General features: G+C 39.0%; 2 protein-coding genes across 2 annotated transcripts in view; both read left to right on the forward strand.

Moving 5' to 3' along the window:
* The first annotated feature begins 744 nt into the window (after nt 1–744).
* IL18RAP (interleukin 18 receptor accessory protein) lies at nt 745–13,825 on the forward strand. The gene is made up of 10 exons (XM_066339913.1): nt 745–868; nt 1,976–2,243; nt 2,391–2,565; nt 3,931–4,105; nt 5,791–5,859; nt 6,017–6,137; nt 7,779–7,933; nt 8,803–8,940; nt 12,432–12,602; nt 13,230–13,825. Exons 1-10 carry the CDS (start codon nt 745–747, stop codon nt 13,598–13,600), a joined length of 1,767 nt encoding a protein of 588 aa, XP_066196010.1. The 3' UTR covers nt 13,601–13,825.
* A 1,626-nt stretch (nt 13,826–15,451) lies between these two features.
* Nucleotides 15,452–18,103, forward strand: part of SLC9A4 (solute carrier family 9 member A4) — a 31,238-nt gene continuing 28,586 nt past the window's right edge. The window contains exon 1 of the mRNA XM_066313693.1: nt 15,452–15,985. Within this exon, the coding sequence (XP_066169790.1) occupies nt 15,724–15,985 (262 nt within the window). The 5' untranslated portion in view covers nt 15,452–15,723. The remainder of the gene's footprint in view (nt 15,986–18,103) is intronic.

The raw sequence follows: 18,103 nt of genomic DNA on the forward strand, positions 1-18,103 counted from the left end.
TGCTGCGCACCCAGGTGCATCACAGAGGAGGAGTAGGGGTTTAGGTTGCTGGTCCTAGCAGATATCCTAAGTATGCCCATTTTGGCTGGAAACAAAGCCCTCTAGGAACATGTCTCTTGGGTGAAAGAGAAAACCAAATGTGCACTCACTCAGGACATGGTTTGGGGGCTTTACCTCTGCATAGTTCTCCAGTCTCATGGGCCCAACGACATTTGCAGCTGCAGCACATCTTCAGATTTGGTTTCATCCCAAAGGAATCCAATCAACTCACTATGAGCCTGTTGACCTTCATGCTACAACAGTGCTCCATGGATTTTTGGTGCCATTTATGCCCGTCTCAGTCTGTTGCTGGTAGGCAGCTTTAGCTGAAGGCTGATGGTATTTGGTATCTTACCTCTCATCATAGAGAACATGCTTCTATCAAAGGAGGAAGGTTCTGCATTTCCACTCCAGAGGTGGAGTTCTGCATTGCTGTAGGTATGACTTGGAAATATATCTGTAAGCAATTCTATGCAAGGTGTATTTAGAGAGATTGTTACGTATTCTTGGGTATTATCCGTCCTGTATTTCTGTGAAATAGTGTGAGCAGGAAAAGTGCTGCAAACCCTATTTTAAAAAAACACAATATGCAGGAAATAGTGTTCACAAAGCTTTATAGAGCTACAGAATGAAATATGTGATTATCTATCTTATTGGACTCTTATTTACAAAAACTCCCTGTTTTCCTCTTTTACAGACAGCAAGATGATTCTTAAAGAAAATGTATCAGAATATCAACCAAAACTGATAAAGAAAATAAGACTCACTTTGTGCTGGATACTAACATTTTTTGTCAGTGGGGTAGAAGTTAAAGAGATTAACTTGCCGGGTAAGAATCTGCTCCAGTGATGTTTGGTGTTTGTTCAGTGCTTTCTGAAAACTTAGAAAAGTAGATCTTCATTTTTCCTTGCTTTTGTGAGTTTTTCCTGAACTTCTCCATGCTTGTGTCAGACAAATAGCCTTTCTGCAAGCTTCTGAAGTATTGCTAATACAATCTACCCTAAATTTGACTCAAAAATCCGTTCCCTGATGAAAATCAGTTCCCCGATGAAGAGGATAAACGACCTCTGAAGTGCACATGGAACAAATGAACTGCTTCTGTGGCTTAGGTCTGCAGCATCTGGTCTAGTGAGGCAGGGACTGGGGAGAAGGAAGACAAGAGCAGAAAGAGACTGATTTATCGAAGTCTTCCACACACACATTATATCTGGAGGAGCTTGATCCAATTTAGTGTGCAGAGAGAAAATGAAACTATGAAGAGTTTCCCAGGTGGGCAGGTGAGGAACAGATTTCATGACCTCCCTTCTGCTGGGGTGAAATCCTGCTGTACTTTCAAAGGTCACAAAAGCCTGACTGGTAAGAGGAGCATTAGGATGGCTGACCACAACTTTCAGAATAAAAAAAAAAAAAAAAAAAAAAAAAAAAAAAAAAAAAAAAAAGTGTAATTTTAGGGACAGCTACTGAAACATAAGAGGAAAAATATTTAAAAGCAGAGAGACAATAATATTTGTCAATCTTACCTTAAATCACCTTAAATCAGGCGTGTGGTGGGCAGGTTCTGCTTCCTCAGGCTTTTATCAGTCCCTTCTCCATTAATATGAGGAGATTGAGAAGAGTTTTTTACAGACCTGAGGTTTAGCAGGCTAGCAGTCATGCAAAATTCTACACATCACAAAAACTCTTTGCATTAAGCTTTTGAAAACAGGCCTAATAAATCTTTGGAAACCTTTGAATAAATTTTCAAGAACATTGGCAAATTACATATTTAAGAAAACCTATTTTTTATTACTCCATCTTCTGATCACATAAAGAAATATTAAACACAAGAAAGGTAAGGTTCTATTTTTGTACTGTTGCTAATTTTTATTTTTAATTTTTTCACCATGATTCTGCATTGTTTCAGATGGTACTGATATCTTACTGTTCTCCTTTTCAGGATGTTCCCATGCTGAGCCTCAAATATGGTATCGTGCAATTAATGGTGAGGAGTTTGTTCTACAATGTCCTTTACCAGATAGAGATCCTAGCAACATTTATAACAACTCACGTCTAAATCAGCATAAGGTGAAATGGTTCTGGCATCAGAAAGATAAAGAGACACTGAAGGCTATAAAGGAAAGCTCAAACCTGGTTTTCCAAGGGGATGCACTTTGGTTTAAACCAATAAGGGACAGTGCTTCTGGAGTGTACATCTGTAAAACACGGTAAGTAATAGAGCAAAAGCGTAAGTAATGGAGTAAAGGAACAAAAGTTTTCTATTTCTATAGGATAATTATTGTTTTGGTTTGGTCTTTGCATTAATTTTTTTTTTTTTTTTTTTTTGTTTTCTTGGGTTTTTGTGCATCACTCAGGGGAAACAACCCATGTCTCAAAATTGTTTTGGATGTTCAAACAAAGAAGGCAGCAAAATGTTTAGGTTACGACACAAATATGCTATATCTACTTGCTGGCCGTGGAAATTCAATAACCTGTCCTGGGACAAAATGTTACAGCCACACAAAAACCCCAGATTTGAAATGGTACAAGGTAAGACTCTGTTTATTGAGTATTGAAAACAGCTGAGTGGAGGTGGAGCTTCAGATTTAGTTAATGTCCATGTGCCATAGCTCTTGAACTCTTCTTTGGCAGGCAATGCAGCCTGAGAAATTCAACCCAAAAGTAGAATCTCGAACTGATATATATCAAGTATTTTAGGAAGAGTTTTGAAGAAATTTGGAACACTCAAAATATTATTATATGAAACAGAAGCCAAGAAATGTTTTCTCTTCAGCTAAGAAATTGAAGGAATTGGGAATTAAAATAAGTATTTTAAAAATCTGACATGATTAAAATGTAACATTTTAAGTTCTGTTTTAACATTTCAAATTTTGAAAATATCCAATATCCAATATACCAAAGAAAAACTGTCTTTGTTAGACACAAAATTATTTTAAGAATAACCTTTCAAATTGTTCTTTTCAAGACTGCTGGTTTTAATGAAACACTATTCCAATGAACCACTACTGACTCAGTGCTTAAGGATGATACATATTATTATAATATATATATATATATATCATTAGATATCATTATAATATATAATGATATATTACCATTAAGGATGGTAATATAACATTCAAACCTGTATAAATGAGCAAAGGAGAATGACTACAATTTGCATTTGTATATTTTCCTACCTGGTATTATACACATTATTTTATTCTATCAAGTAGAATTATGATCTAGTAAAAGTTACTCTGCATTTGCTTTAAAAACTTAAATGAGGTTTATCTTTACCTACATCTTGATCTGAAGTCCACTGAATTCAAGGAGCTTCTTCACATTTGCATTACTGGGTTTTTTCAGGAACTTGATTTAATGAAAATTCTTGCTGGTCAAAGTGGAATATGAATATATTAAGCTGAAAAATAGGGGTGCTTTTCAAAATAAATTTCAAAAGTAGACCATTTTCATGCTTCTAAAAGTAGTGACATAGTTCTCAATCTCAGACAATCCAAACTCATGGTTTACATTTCATAAAATAACTTGAAAATGTTTTGAGAATGATTTCTTTAAAAAATAAAAAAATACCTAGTCCATAAAAAAGTGATCCTTTTTGGTGCTTTTTAGTAATAGGAGTTTAATTTAGATAGCTCCATGATGTCATATTTTCTAATCAACCATAAATTTTAAATAATTTTTAAAAAGTCAAGGTCATTCACATATTTTTTAGTATAACTGAAAAATGTCCTCAGAGTCCTAATACATCCCTTTCTGGGCTTCAGTGGAAAGACTTTGGTTTAGCCCTTCTGCCATGAGAATCCTGCCCAAGTATATTAAAATACAATTTAATAAAGAACAACAGCAAGAAAAAAAGACTTTAATTCTTTGATATTCTTTTCTTTTCACTAGGATGGTCACCAGATAAAATACAGGAAAAGCAGACCAAGCCTAAAGCTTAAGCAGAATGAAATCTACTTGAATCCAACCTATGACAAAGATGCTGGAATATATGTGTGTGATTACATTCTGTCTGACAACATTACCAAGTGGACAGTGAGAACAGCAGTAACAGTAGAAGTCATTGGTGAGTAATATAATAACTCAGAATAAAATACCTGAAGTAAAGAATGTTTTCTTTATTATGTTTATTTCTGTCTTGCTCTGAAAAACCCATACACTGAATTAGTTACAGGATCATTAAAATCCTCTTCCAAGTATTCTGAGGACATCTTGGGACACCAACTAGAACATGCACTAGTAATAGCAGTACGTCCTGTAGGAAAGTACAAATCTATTCTATATTGTGAACTGTATGGATGCAGTACAGCTCTTTCCCTATGAAAACAGCACAGGACTATTCCTCAGCATCCTGATGGAAGGTAGGGCACTCTGTGAAAGGGAGAACAAGATTTAGGGAGCAAAGGAAATGTGTCAAGTGAGGCAACATGGTTCTATGGTCTGGTGAAGAAACACTCCTTTGAAATTCCATGGTCTAATGAGGATAGCACTTCTCTGAAATAGGTGATCCTTTTTTCCCCAGGCATTTTAAGCATTTGGTTCTAAGAATTCAAGGAAAAAGTGTATCCATCCCATCAGGATAGAAAACCATGTCTCACCAAGCTATGAGAGCTCTGTGCGGTGGCTTAAAATACCTCTTGCTCTTTCACTCCTCCTTCTGGCTTTATTCCCACAATATCCTCTAGGCAGGCTTGGACTAGCTCTGCTTTTATTCTGATCTGACTGAATTTGAGCTGGCACATTGTCCTTCTCAGTTCTTTTCCCTCACTTCCTAGCACAGTCAGAAAAACCCTTAAAAGGTGCCATATACATCTATACTGCCTCAGAACCTTGGAGACTGAGGGGGCACCTCCTTGCAGTTCCAACTTCCACATGAAGGGAAGAAAAGGGGCAGGCACTGGTCTCTTTTCTGTGGTGACCAGTGACAGGACCTGAGGGAACAGCCTGAAGTTGTGTCAGGGGAGGTTTAGGGTGGATATTAGAAAAAAGTTTGTCACCCAGAGGGTGGTCAGGTGGTGGTAGAAGATCCTCAGGACAGAGGTCACAGCACCAAGCCTGACAGAGTTCAAGGTGTGTTTGAACACTTCTCTCAGGCACAGTGTGTGACGCTTGGGGATGGTTCTGTGCAGGGCTGGGTGTTGGACTTAGGCTTGTGGGTCCCTTCCAACTCACCTTATTCTGTGATTCTGTGATATATTTCATTGCTGTGGCTTGGTTAAAAAAAAAGGTGTAAAAGGTGTTATGTGGCACCATTTCCTGCAATAGGAGACTTTCCTAGAATATCAGAGCTGTGGGTTTTTTTACACAACCTGTGGTTGTCGTTGTCTGTTCCCTTTGACAGCCTGAGTTTTGAATACAACATGGCTATGTTGGTACACGTATCTGTGCTTGTGAAGGGGGTGTGTATATGCTCTTGTTTGTGCTTACTGGACAGGAAAAGAGGTTTTACAGAGAACTGGAATCAGGATTGCACCCTTCAGGGGGTTTTGCAAGGGAGGTTCCTAATTTTTGAATCCTAAATAATTTTAAAGTGCAGACTAGCTGGTGAGCTTCTCAGCTCAAGTAAGAGGACAATGCCTCAGTGTAAATGAGATAGTAGGTTTTTGAGTATCTCTGCAAGTTTTGTTGTCATCCTCTTGAACTTAGGTGTCTAAATTCCACCTAAACCTCGAAAACTTAAATTTTAAGCTACTTTCTTTCATCTTCTGTGCTGATAATGACTATATTTAGTGATATTCTTGTTAATTGCAGCAAAAAACACTATTCATCCACCAAACCTTTTGTATCCCAATGGTATTGTGATCCTCGAAGTAGAAATTGGTAAGTTTCAATTCCTCCCCTAAAACAAATGAAAATATTTAAATGAGGTATTGATAAATAATGATAGATCTTGATAAAGCAAACCAGCTTTGCTTTCTAGGCTCTTTAAGAGAATAATATTCTGCAGGCATGGTTTTTCTGTGATCATTTGTTCCAGGCAAGCCACTTGAATTGGAATGCCGTGTACAGTTTGGATTTGAAACAGTTTCTCCAATGAGAGTGACATGGAAACGAAACAACAAAGAGAATGTAAATGAGAAATTGAATCAGGAAACAAGGTGAGAACCTCCTCCCCCATCCCCTCCAGCAGGCTAGTTACTATCACCACAAGCAACTGTAAAAATCCCTCTGTAACAACTTGATTTCATATATTTTATTGAAAAAACCTTAGAAGGCTCTTTTCTTTCACCTAGTAATGTGTATGTCCATAAGCAAGTGGCAGGCATGTGACCTTCACATACAGAAGCACATATTGATGGCAATAAACTCAAGAACTCAAACTCTGCATAATCTTAGCTGTCCTTAAAACTTTAGCTCACAGACAGCTTCAGCATGAAGGGTTCCTGCTTGCCTGTCCCCACATCAGTTGTTTTCAAGTGTTCCTGTTTTCAAGCGTTCTTGAAAGCACATTCTCTGTTGTGCTGCTAGCAGTTGACACAATCTGTCTTTGGAAGCTGACTCTGAGTGGGGAATGAATCAGATCAGCAAAACAGTGCTGTGGACATGTAGGGCAAAGGTTTCCTGTGACCTGGAGACAACCTCTATAGTCATTACACTTCCCTTTCCTTCCTGTTTTCATTCACTTATGCAGTGCTTAAGCTGGGCAAGCAACAGAATAGAGGCAACACAGGCAAGTGTGTCTTTCACCACACAGTCCTGAGTCAACTTTATGGATAAGCTTTCTGTACACCGGGGGAGGCAAAAGCCCTGCTGTCACTGCTAAAATCAAGTTCATAATAGGAGTCATAGGGGAAAAAAAAAGAGTTATGATATTACACACAGAGATGCACACACTCATGAGGTAGATTGGAAATTGAATTTTCCTAACTTTAGAATGTTTAGGTTTGGAATATTCTTGCTAACAAATGTTTAGCTTTTTTCATGAGTAGAGTTTCTGCTTATTTTTAGAAGTATGAACAAGGTAAACGCCTCCATCAGACTTTGATTGAATCCCTGACTATGACTGCTCCTACATATCTTGAGGTAGCAGAGGTAGAGTCATGGGATACTGTCATTTTGCAGTGGCATGACGTGAGATGCCTTTTGGAATGACCCAGAGATGCTTAACTTGTGGCTTTCAAAGGAGAATGCTACACTCAGAAACCCTGGGTGTTCCGGAGTGATTGCAGAGACAGATCTGTTTCCCATATCCTTCACTCAATCCTGAAGGGATTTCTCAGTTACCTCTTCATTTCCTATACTTCTGTCCCTTATATCTATCTTATTCTGTTTGCCCATTGTGTCCTTGGGCTTTTTACACCTGTGCAAGAGGCTGAACTGCTCAGTCTTTTCCCCAGCTAGTTCTGTCTTGGGGCCCCTTTTTGAAGTTTCGTTTCCCTGCATTTCTGCCAGGTGAACATTTTACATCTTAGAAAACCACAAGTAATCTTACAGAAGTAAAGAGGACTATATATTGAAAACAGGGCAAGTGGTAAATATTTTGCTGAGTACATGAATTAAGGATAAACCCTTCAGTATTCAAGCCTGTCAAAGTATTTTCTTACAATGTTAGTTAGTATTTCCTTACCATGTATAAACCAAGTGGAGGTTCCAAACCAGAATATTGCATTACTATTAAAAGTTCAAGATGAATGTTAAGAAGTTGCAAGCTCCTCTATTTTTGTGTGTAGGATATTGCGAAATTGTGTGAACGAACAGCAAAGCTATCATGCAAATACACTTTTTTTTTTTTTCTCTAGTGTCGATGCAAAAGGTTTGAAGGGGCACACACTTCTTCATGTTGCAACTTTGAAAGAAGTTACAGAAAATGACCTCAGAAGCAACTTCACATGCTTTGCTGAGAATTCAGTGGGGAATGCCACTGCTGTGATCCAACTGAAAAGAAAGCCGAGAGGTAAGACTATAATTTGGTGACTATTTACCCCTGAAGACACATTTTGATTTACTCTACTACTAATAATTAATTCCCCATTGACACTGGTTTTTAGCCAGCAGCCAAAGTTTCTTGAACCTGGGTGGGAAAATTCTGACTCATCAGATGTCTTGAAAGCCACAGTATTTTGAAGATTACTCAGAAGGACAGAGCTATCTGGGGACTTAGTGCAGGCAGGTGAGCCAAGTGGAATTTAGAGAGTAAATGGAAGGAAGGAGAGTGTCATCTCTGATAGGCAATCTACTAAACTGAAGCAGGGAGGCTGCTGAAAGCAACAGTATTCCCTGATTTTCATAGGATATTTCTGTTTATTTTCCCACTCATTAGCATGCATGTTTCTGGGATGTTACCATAACTGATATGAATGTGGCAGCCTTTCAAGCCTTTCAAGGCCCAAATCAGAATCAGCGTGGAAAATAAAGTGTTAAACCATAGTTCACAGTGGAGGTTCATCACTGGAGTGCAACAGGAAGCTGCCAGAAGGGCACTGCTGGCAGCTGTGCCTGTTCTGATGCAGCTTTTCCATCTCAGGTGATGACTATTTTCAGCATTGCTGAGTGTACCAGAGACTATTTTCTCTGTGCATTCTGTCATAGATTGGCTTTTCATAGCACCAAAGAGATGCCCTGCAAAAAAGGTCACTGATGGTAAACTGAAATTCTGTGTGAATGTTTGTGGTTACACAAAATCTTGACCCCTTAAATTTTGCCAATGGGATAAGAAAAAAAGATTATGAGATGATTTGTCCCCATTTCTGGACTGATTTTTCTATCTAAATGTCAATATTATTTTGGAAACTAGAGTTATGATAGACTCTTTTCTTTTTGCAGTGTTGTTCTTATATGTACTATGCAGTGCCATTTCTACTCTATTTGCATTTGTTTTGTGCACTGCCTTTATTTACCAGCACTGGATAGAAATAGTGCTTATGTATCGAAGTTATCTGGTCCACAACAACAGTACAGAAGGTAAGAAATCTTGTATAATATTAATTTGCTCCAGTTTTTCTACTACCTTTTGCCATGTGAGATAATCTGGTATGAATTACTAATTTAATTAAGTTCTTTTAATGACCCTGTTCTCTTTCAGCCAATACAAAGACTATTAAACCTTACGAGATGCTCAGTGAATGCAGATGGAAAAAAAGTCAGATAGTGTAAAAAAATATCTAACACCAACAGAAATGTCAGTTAGACTTTTTTGCTAATTTACCCATAGAAGATTAGAGTAGGAAGTTGAATTTTGGCAGTCCATTTGCAGAGAATAATTCAGCATCTCCGACATTTCAAAATTGTTCTCTGAAAAAGTTCAACAAAACCTTTGGACTAGAATAAAATGACCTTGCATAACAAAGTGAAGGACTCCAGGGTCTATTGTATTTTTCATTTGGAGCCAAAAAGTTTCTCAGATGAATAAAAAAAAGAGAGAAAAAAGATGATAAAGGGCACCAACTGACGAATGTTTGGAAAATATTCATATTTCCTTTCTAAAATCTTTGGAAGTAACTTGACATTTGTACCTGAATGATTAGCTTTTGATTTTTCAAGCCTCTGTAGCAGCATTGCCCCACCACCTCAGCTAAAACAGGCCCCTGAAACAGTAGACAGTGTAAAAATGTACGAGGAATCACTATGACTACTTCAAAGAACTTAACATACGATTTTCTTACATTCATTGAAAAAATTCTAATAGTTTGTGCCTGAGAAAATTTTTCTAAAAATTCTTGCATCTTGATGCAGTTTGAGATAGAGGTGTCTGAGAGTCTGTTTCTGTGTTTGTAGATGCATTTTTTATATAAGTGTGAAACAACTACCTAGATACTTATAAGTACATGCACAATCAGAAAATTACCTGCCCTTTTGGAAAATATTTTTGCAAGCGCTAAAGTATTTGGCAAAAGCAATTTGGGAAACCACTAAAAAATTTCCCCTCTATCTGGTAATGAAGTGATTTAAAGACCTATGGAATGTCCCTTTAGAGCACCCCCTGCATGTCAGTAGGACAGAGACAGACTTGCCAAGGCCTGAAGACACCTTTGGGTTCTGCCTTGGCCACCCCTGTCCCCTGCCTGTCCCCTGCCTCTCATGTACCTTATGCACACAGCATCATCTGCAGAGTGGGAGTGTAGGGGGTGTGCAGACCAACCGTGCATACCCGGTGAGTTTTCTGCCCAAGGAAAAGGTGTTCTCACCCGCAGGATTATGTCTTTCTCACTTCGTGTGGATGCATATCTACTCATTTGAGGTCTGAAAGGACTTGCTCATAGAGCAGCAAAGAAGCAGTTTGACTTGATTTTGCTGTTTCTTCCTTTCTATCGTTTTCTCTCTCGTGTCGCTCTCAGCACAGCATCAGACAATTGAATCCTACAATACTGGAAGGTACCTGGGGCACCTGGCCAGAGCAGAGCCAACTTAGGTTGTGTAGGAACTTGTGGACAGAGAAACCACAACCCCTCTGGGGTTCATTTGCCTCCTTAGCCAATTCAGATGTATCTCTTAAAACTTCTGCCTTCTTCCACATGTCGAAAGAAGCAATGCAGGAGATTTGATACTAACATTTATATAGAACACGTATGCCATGACTTTAAGTCAGGTACTCTTAATTTCCTACACTTTCAGCATCTTAAATACAGTACCAAAAGTTCCTCAGCTTGTAATTTTCCTGTAAAATGGTCTAATGGTACTTATTTTGTATTTATTTTTTAACTTGCTATTGTAATAGTAATATAAAGGCGTCTGTTAGTGGTTGTTGTCTAATAAGATTGCGGCGACCTCTGTGGGTGAAATGAGGAATACCTGCCTTGTAGCGCAATTTATTCCCATTTAAAATCTGCTTTCAAAGGAGCTTCAATTTAGGGTATAGATGAATTGAAGTTCAGCTAAACCAATCTAGTGACCCACTGGCCCACCTTTAATTTGCATTAGTGAATCAGTCCTGTGTGCCTGCTGCTTGTGATTCACTCTTGTGGGGCTAAATTGGCTAACTTGGCAGAAAAACAACTCAGTAAAAGACAGTATGTAGCCAGCAAAGCAAATCATCTTCCTCTATTATCACAAGTAGAAGGATGTGGTGGGAAGTGTGTGTCTGGGAGCAGAGGGGAGGAGCAGAGATGCAACCTGTGTTATCTGATCACGTTCTTGGCCTCCAAACCTAATCTGCTCACCTCTGTTTTGCTTTGATGACATAGTTTCTGCTATGTGCTGGTTCTGAATTGAAGTGTTCAGCCCCAGCTCATCCATGTTAGTTTTCTGAATTTGCTTTACATGTGAGTGTTTCTGGATTCTGTGGGAACTTGGTGACTCCAGCTTCTGTCTGTGATCTTACATCTAGGGATAGAAACTGGGAGGTTAAACCCAAGGTCATGATACGCAGCACTTTGGTGTCTGTGCTGGGTGTAGGTGTCCCAGCTCCCAAGCAGTGAAGGTGCAGGCAATATGGTAAAATCCAGAGAGCCTCCCCCCCTGCAGTGGTGCTCTGCTCTACACAGGGGATTTTCTTTCTGGTTTCTAGTAATCATATTGACATGTAATACAATTCAGCTATTTGAACATAAGTGTCCCATGTAATTTGGGCTGCTTGAGGACATACTGCCATTCCAAAACATTTCAGTCTCCAGTACTTCCCCTGTCAAATCTGGCAGCTTTAGGATACCTTAAATGGCCTCAGGTAACTGGAAAACTTGGACTGGTTCCACTGTGCCTTTTGCTTACACCAGAAATTCTTTTCTTTTATGTTCCTTCTCCCTCAAGTGTAATTCAAAGTTTATTCAGCAAATAGATACGATTTGCTTTTGCCTTGTTGTTAAGAATGGGCCTAACTCAGGACATTGGTACCAGGGTGATCAAAGCTAAAAAAAATTCTTTACCTATGTTTCATCTGCACTGTACAAACTCTCTTTTAAGGAGACTTGAAGTTCAATAACTGGTCAGTACTTGAGCTGATACTTTGATCAGACAGCCTTTGCTCCTTACACAAGTCTCTCTGTTTACAAGCACAGCAGTGTATGAAAACAGCTGATCGCTTGCAAGTTACTAATATTCAACAACGTGGTTCCTTTAAGCTTCATTATATTTTAAAAGAAGATTGGCCATTCACAGGAATTTTTTTCAATCAGCATTTGGGAAAATGAGAGAAAAGACTGGGAATTATTCCCTACCCCACGGCTTTTGCCTGGAAGGGACCAGATCTTTTAACTACCTTGCACTAAGCATCTCTAGGTTCCTTGTTTGTTTTGGCAGCATATGTCTACAAAATTTGTATGACAGTGAGGAGCAAGGTTGTCTTTGGTGACTGGATAGCTGTAATTCATAAACAGGTCATAATTTTAGGTTTGTGTTGTGCCTACTTAAACAGACATAGATGGAAACAGAGCATTAAGAAAGAAGCTGAATGCTTCAGCCAAACTTGTTCATGTATATAAAGTAATTAATTCATTATTTTAAAAATTTATTTATTTTAGATGGCAAGGAATTTGATGCGTTTGTGTCCTATGCAAAACTAAACTCTTCCGAAAGTGACTCTGCTTTAATCAATGAGGGAAAATTTGCCCTGGAGCTTCTTCCAGATGTGCTAGAAAACAAATATGGATACAAGTTATGTATTCTTGAAAGAGATATTCTTCCAGGAGGAGGTAAGATGCCTGGGCATGGTAGAAAATCTTCAGTTTTTATAAAATTGTGTTTCACTTTCCAAGAAAACCTTTACACACCAGAGCAACAAATTATATAATTGGGTAGTGGAAATAATGTTCAAATCTCATAATATTTTGATCTTTGTGTCTGGTCCTTGAGCCTGATGCATACATACTTTGGAGTGAGGTCACTGTGAGCTCCTAGGCTGAGAAAAAGCTTCTTGTGCAAGAATTTCTGTGCAAGCAGACTCCATTTCCCAGAAAGATGACTTCAAATATTTAAGTAGTTACTTTTGGAGCAACTTTGGCCAGTGCTACCTCAGTAATCAGAAAGCACTGTATATCTGTTCCTGGGAGGAATAAAGACAGGTCCAAGTGTCCCTTGAGACCCCCTTGAAGTGTATTGAGGTCTCAGCTTCACATCCTGAGCAGAAAGTTCTGTTTTTCAATTGAATAAGTACAGCTATGGTACCCTCTGATAGCAAACACATTTCTAGATGTTATGTGTTTACTCAGCATTCCTGTTCTTGACTTTCCTTATTTCTGGGTTTTAGCTGTTGGTAGAGGAACTGATAAGATAAAAACTCCTTTGCAGAATGCAGTAACTCTCACTGTTTCCTCTTTCAGCATACACAGATGAAGTTGTAACAGCTATCAAACAAAGCAGACGGGTCATAATTATTTTGAGCCCAGCCTATGTCAGTGGACCAAGCATCTTTGAATTGCAGGCAGCAGTGAACTGTGCATTGGAAGATAAAAGGATCAAACTGGTATTAATAAAGTTCAAGGACTTCCAGGAGCCAGAGACTTTGCCTCCAGTAGTGAAGAAAGCACTTCGGATTCTGCCAATCATTACGTGGAAGTCCTCCATTTCTGCTGCTCCCCACAAAAAGTTCTGGAAATACATGTGTTACCACATGCCAGTGAAAACTACTAAGAGACTGGGAAATTGCAGCCTGAAGGGCTTATCCCAAAGATTTCTCAGACTGGTAAACTGATAGGAGAAATTTCACAGGGGAATGACATCAGGCTCAGGAATGGTAACATGATTGTCAGAGATGTTTTCTATATCATCTGACCACTGTGAACTGTCACTACAGTCAGCAATAGCTGGCTCTGAAACAGTCAGGGGGACTGAAGTGTGAACAGTGCACAGCAAAACTGTGACATGGCACACAACTGTAAATGTGAGCTATCTTTCATAAATTAATATTTTATTACCATTTTTATTAATTTATTATATCTTTTTGCTCTGGTATTGAGACAATGTTCTTTGCACTGTTTTTTTTTCCTGGGATATTTTTACACTTGTTTCCTAGAAAAAGATTAAAAGTAGGAGACTCCAGAGGAAGCTTGCAATTTGATTTTCTGATGCAGTCTAGTGGGACATATACAAAATCTTTAAATTAGTTACCTCCTCCAGTGGGAACAACAAGAAAATATCATGGGAGACTTCTACAACTGGGTATGCCAAAGGGATTCAGAAAAGAAGACCCACTGTATAGGCTTATCCCAGGCACCTCCATCCTACAATGAAGGAAAGAATTCTACCAGTTGTGAAAGAAATACTGCTGTTAACAGGATCAGCATACTGGAAAAAAATCTTTTGCAAGCAGGCTGAGCATCATCTACTTAATGCTATGTTGGGTTCAAAGTTTTTGTGGGAGGATCAATGGTGCTGTGAGACTGACAGAAGATAGTGCTTCATGTTGAAGCAGAGCATCAGAAGGCATCAATGGCTGTACCACAGAAAAAAACGGCATTGCAGTTACACCTGTATTGAAAATTTGGTTCAGATAATTATAACTTTGATGCAAATTTACCAGTTGTCACCATTTGTTGCCTTTTGTTTTGCATTATAGACCATCATAGTTGCATACACTGGATCTCTTCCACAGAAAGTAAAGTGAAAGATATTCTCCGTCCAATAAGGGAAATCCAGTCTGTGAGGCCAGTTGGTTTGAAGGAATCCCCTCCCAAGCACACACAGTGTGGTTTCAGGGCCCTCAGAAGTAATTGTGTTGGGGCATCACAGCTGTTCTCACCATCTGCCCTATCTGCACTGTCTTCTAACACAATAAAATCATTGATGAATTTGAATAATTTGAATAATTTGAATAATTTGTCAGTAAATTAAATGCACTCAGTTCTAAGATAAGTAATACAGGGTTTAGAAGCTTCTAATCAACAGACTATGTTTGCACACCCTGTGATCCTTACACTGAACATGGTAGCTTTTGTGGAGGAGGAAATACACTGGCGTTTTTAAAAACTGATCCATAAGAGCAGTTGGAGCAGGATAATGTGTTTGCCCACTAAATGCCTTACTGGAATGAGTAAAACAAACGCCAAATACAAGACAAGTCGAGATCCAATTTCAGGCAGGTGATGTGACTCAGACCTTCCTCTTCATGTTGGCATTACCGGCTAAATTACACGCCCGTGTTTAAGAGAGGGAGCCCTTTCCAAACTGTAACTTGCGCGGTCCCCCACCAGATGTCCCTCCCGCCAGCCCTGCACCGTCCCTTTATTTACACACCGAGTAGTTTTGTCACCAGGTGGGACAGGACTAGTGAGTAGTGCCAAGTGTGGTGCCCGAGGTGCCTCTGGCGCTGGGCAGGCAGCCGGGGAGCGAGGGCAGGAGAGGAGGGCACGGAGCAGGTTCTCCTGCCTGCCAGGCTGCTACCCCTCCTCCCACCTGATGCTATTCCTTCATGCTATGCTCGCTGCCTGAACGGTAAGCACTGAAAGTTGGTTTTTGTTGTTTTGTTTTTGTTTTTCGGGTTTTTTTTTTTTTTGACAGTGGAAAAATCTGCATCAGAGAGGCTGCATAAATAATGTAGCTGGAAGGTCTTTTCATTCCTCAACAGGGTGATGCTGTGGCCAAAGTTTTTCTGGGTCAGAGGAACCTGCACAACCGGTATCATCATACGAACTCCAGGTCTGTCTGCAGCACAAGGGACAGGACAGTCACTTAAGGACTATAAATTGACCTCTAACAGGTAAATGAAAGAGCCTTGAAGAAGTGGCTGTGTGCACGTGAATCGGCAGAAGTGACTGTGCACACCTCCATGCACCCACTTTATGCTAAATCTGTAATAAAATCGTCCCAGCCCCAGACATGGGCTTTGCCACGCTTGCACATGCAGAGCTTTCCAGCCTGCTGCTATTGCTGTTGTGCGTGGTATCTTGTTCTGCTGCTGCTAATGGGGGTGAGCCCAGCCTGGGCAAGAGGTCCTCGCCTCACTATGAACACGATTCCAGTGCTGCTGTTGACTCTTCTCAAGACATGAGGCTACATGTTTTCACACTGGACTATGACTCCGTGCGAATTCCCTATGAAGTTACCCTTTGGATCCTCCTTGCTTCTTTTGCAAAAATAGGTAAGTAGAAAATGGGGTCTTGGGTTCTCCTAACTTGGAAAGAAGTTAAAATATACAATGTAACCAAGCAAATTTCATTCATTTTGTAGCTAGGATTTATTTTACAGCATCTATCCTCAGAAGAAAAGGTGTGTTCATTACCACGGCAATGCCAAAATTCCACTTCAGAATGATTCCATCTTCCTTAACATATGACCTCTAACCTTCATGTCTCCTGGGCTGTGAGTAGCAAATAGCAACAGAGCTCCTTGGCACAGTGCTGCCCATTCATTTTTCTAGTCCTTATAGATCACAAGATACTGGACTTAGCAACCTGACACAGCTGTAGAAATCAGACTGAGACTTCAGGTGTACTGAATTTTGGGGAGAAAGTGTAAAGCATTCTTCCTTTGTATGAATAAGAGGAAGCATTTCCCTCTGAGTCTTTGTTTTACGTGTCTGCTCCTTAAAGTTGGTGTGAAAAGTAATATCGGGGAAAAAGAATAAGAGTCTCTGAGGGTGTGGCTTATCAGAATGTAGGCTACGTTTTTTTTCTTTTGAATACATAGCAAATGTATCTAGCTTCTATTAGAGCTCCATGTGAATATCTGAAAGGTGAAAGGCAACTCAAGGAGCAGTGATTGCAGTAGGAACTGCAGCTAATACAGCAAAAAAGGCTCATTGTGTCTTACAGATTTTCATGGCTGGGCTGAAATTATTTTGACCATTTAATATTAATGCAGCATATCAACTAAATGAAGAAGGTGGTAGTAATGTGAAGAATTGCACACATAAAATCTCCCCTTTTTTTTTTTTTAATCTTTCTGTGTGTTTTCCAAACATTTCCTTAGAACAAGCTGGTAGGTGAGACTGATGTTTTTCTGAAGGTGGCCTGAAGATAAACATTTTTCCTGTCATATTCACTCAGCAGACTCATTACCACAATCATTAAATCATTACCACAATCATAAAAATCATTACCACAAAATTTGCCATTTTCATTGTAGCTGATGCCCTCAATCCAATTCCTACAAATGTCTTCAATGGTAATGACATAACAGTCAAAATTTTCACAAATAAAAATTGTTATGGCATCAGCAGAGCGTGTTAGTAGTAAACATATTGACCAAATTCTTTATCATCCATAAAAGCACAGGCCTTGATGTATGGCACATCTATACAATATTCTTGTTTTGAACATGAAATAGATATTTTAGAAGAACTGTGTGATGCCTCCCAGATGGGCCTGTTACTTTTACTGTGAGTTTACAAATAATGTTATTTTTGATGAAAAGTGTGGAGCTGTTAATTTTAAGTATATTTGGAAGAAAGTTATTCTGAATAATCTGGTTACCCAGGGAAGATGGTTTCCAAACTGTTAACCTTTTCAGTATTTTGTTCAGGTATTATCTTCTTTCTGGATTTCAAGATTTAAGAGTGGGAAACAGTTCCAAGGTCTTGAAAGGCAAAACAATCCCCTTATCTGTAAGACAGGCAGAAGACTGGAAAATGGTTTTTACAATTAAAAAGCAGATAAGTAGAGTTGTGATATTAACATACTTCTTGGTAAAAAAAGTAGTGTCCTAAAAAATTATTGAAACTTTCATAAAATATTTTTATGTTCCTTTTCTTTTGAAGACTGAGAATTCAACAGTCACAGAAATATGTCATGGCAGAACCTTCAAGAGTTGCAAGATCAAGAACGACCTAACTTCAAGTATAGAGTCACAGACATTGTATTTAAAGATTTCTTAGTCTGTCTCACTCATAAATTTTAAAAAATCCTGATATTTTTAGTACAGGCACATCTCATTCACAGTATGATCACACAGTTCCTTGTATAATGGCTAGACAAGCAAGTAGCAGGTGGGCAGTAAGGATTCTTGAAGAATATTTTCTTTCCAAATTGAGGAAGACCATTTCAAAGAGGTTTCTGCCTTGTCAGAAGTGGAGCTTAAGCTCAGACATGCTTGCTCAGAAATCAGGAGCTGGGCAGGAGGAAGAAAACAAATTTATGGTCAAACTCTTGTCCTGCTTTAGTGATACAAGTGTGGGAATGTTTAATTTTGAAGGGAACAGTTCTACCTGTTTTTCCCTTTGTAATCCTTAGAGCAAAAGCTGACTGTCTGAAGACAAAGT

This window comes from Sylvia atricapilla, chromosome 2 (genome assembly GCF_009819655.1).
Source record: "Sylvia atricapilla isolate bSylAtr1 chromosome 2, bSylAtr1.pri, whole genome shotgun sequence".
Lineage (NCBI taxonomy): Eukaryota > Metazoa > Chordata > Aves > Passeriformes > Sylviidae > Sylvia > Sylvia atricapilla.

Excerpts from the sequence above, each read along its gene's own strand:
- IL18RAP (XM_066339913.1), top strand. The coding sequence starts at position 745 with ATGATTCTTAAAGAAAATGTATCAGAATATCAACCAAAACTGATAAAG. Across the intron at positions 5,860-6,016 it reads GATCCTCGAAGTAGAAATTG|GCAAGCCACTTGAATTGGAA; the intron begins GTAAGTTTCAAT and ends CATTTGTTCCAG. Across the intron at positions 12,603-13,229 it reads AGATATTCTTCCAGGAGGAG|CATACACAGATGAAGTTGTA; the intron begins GTAAGATGCCTG and ends TTCCTCTTTCAG.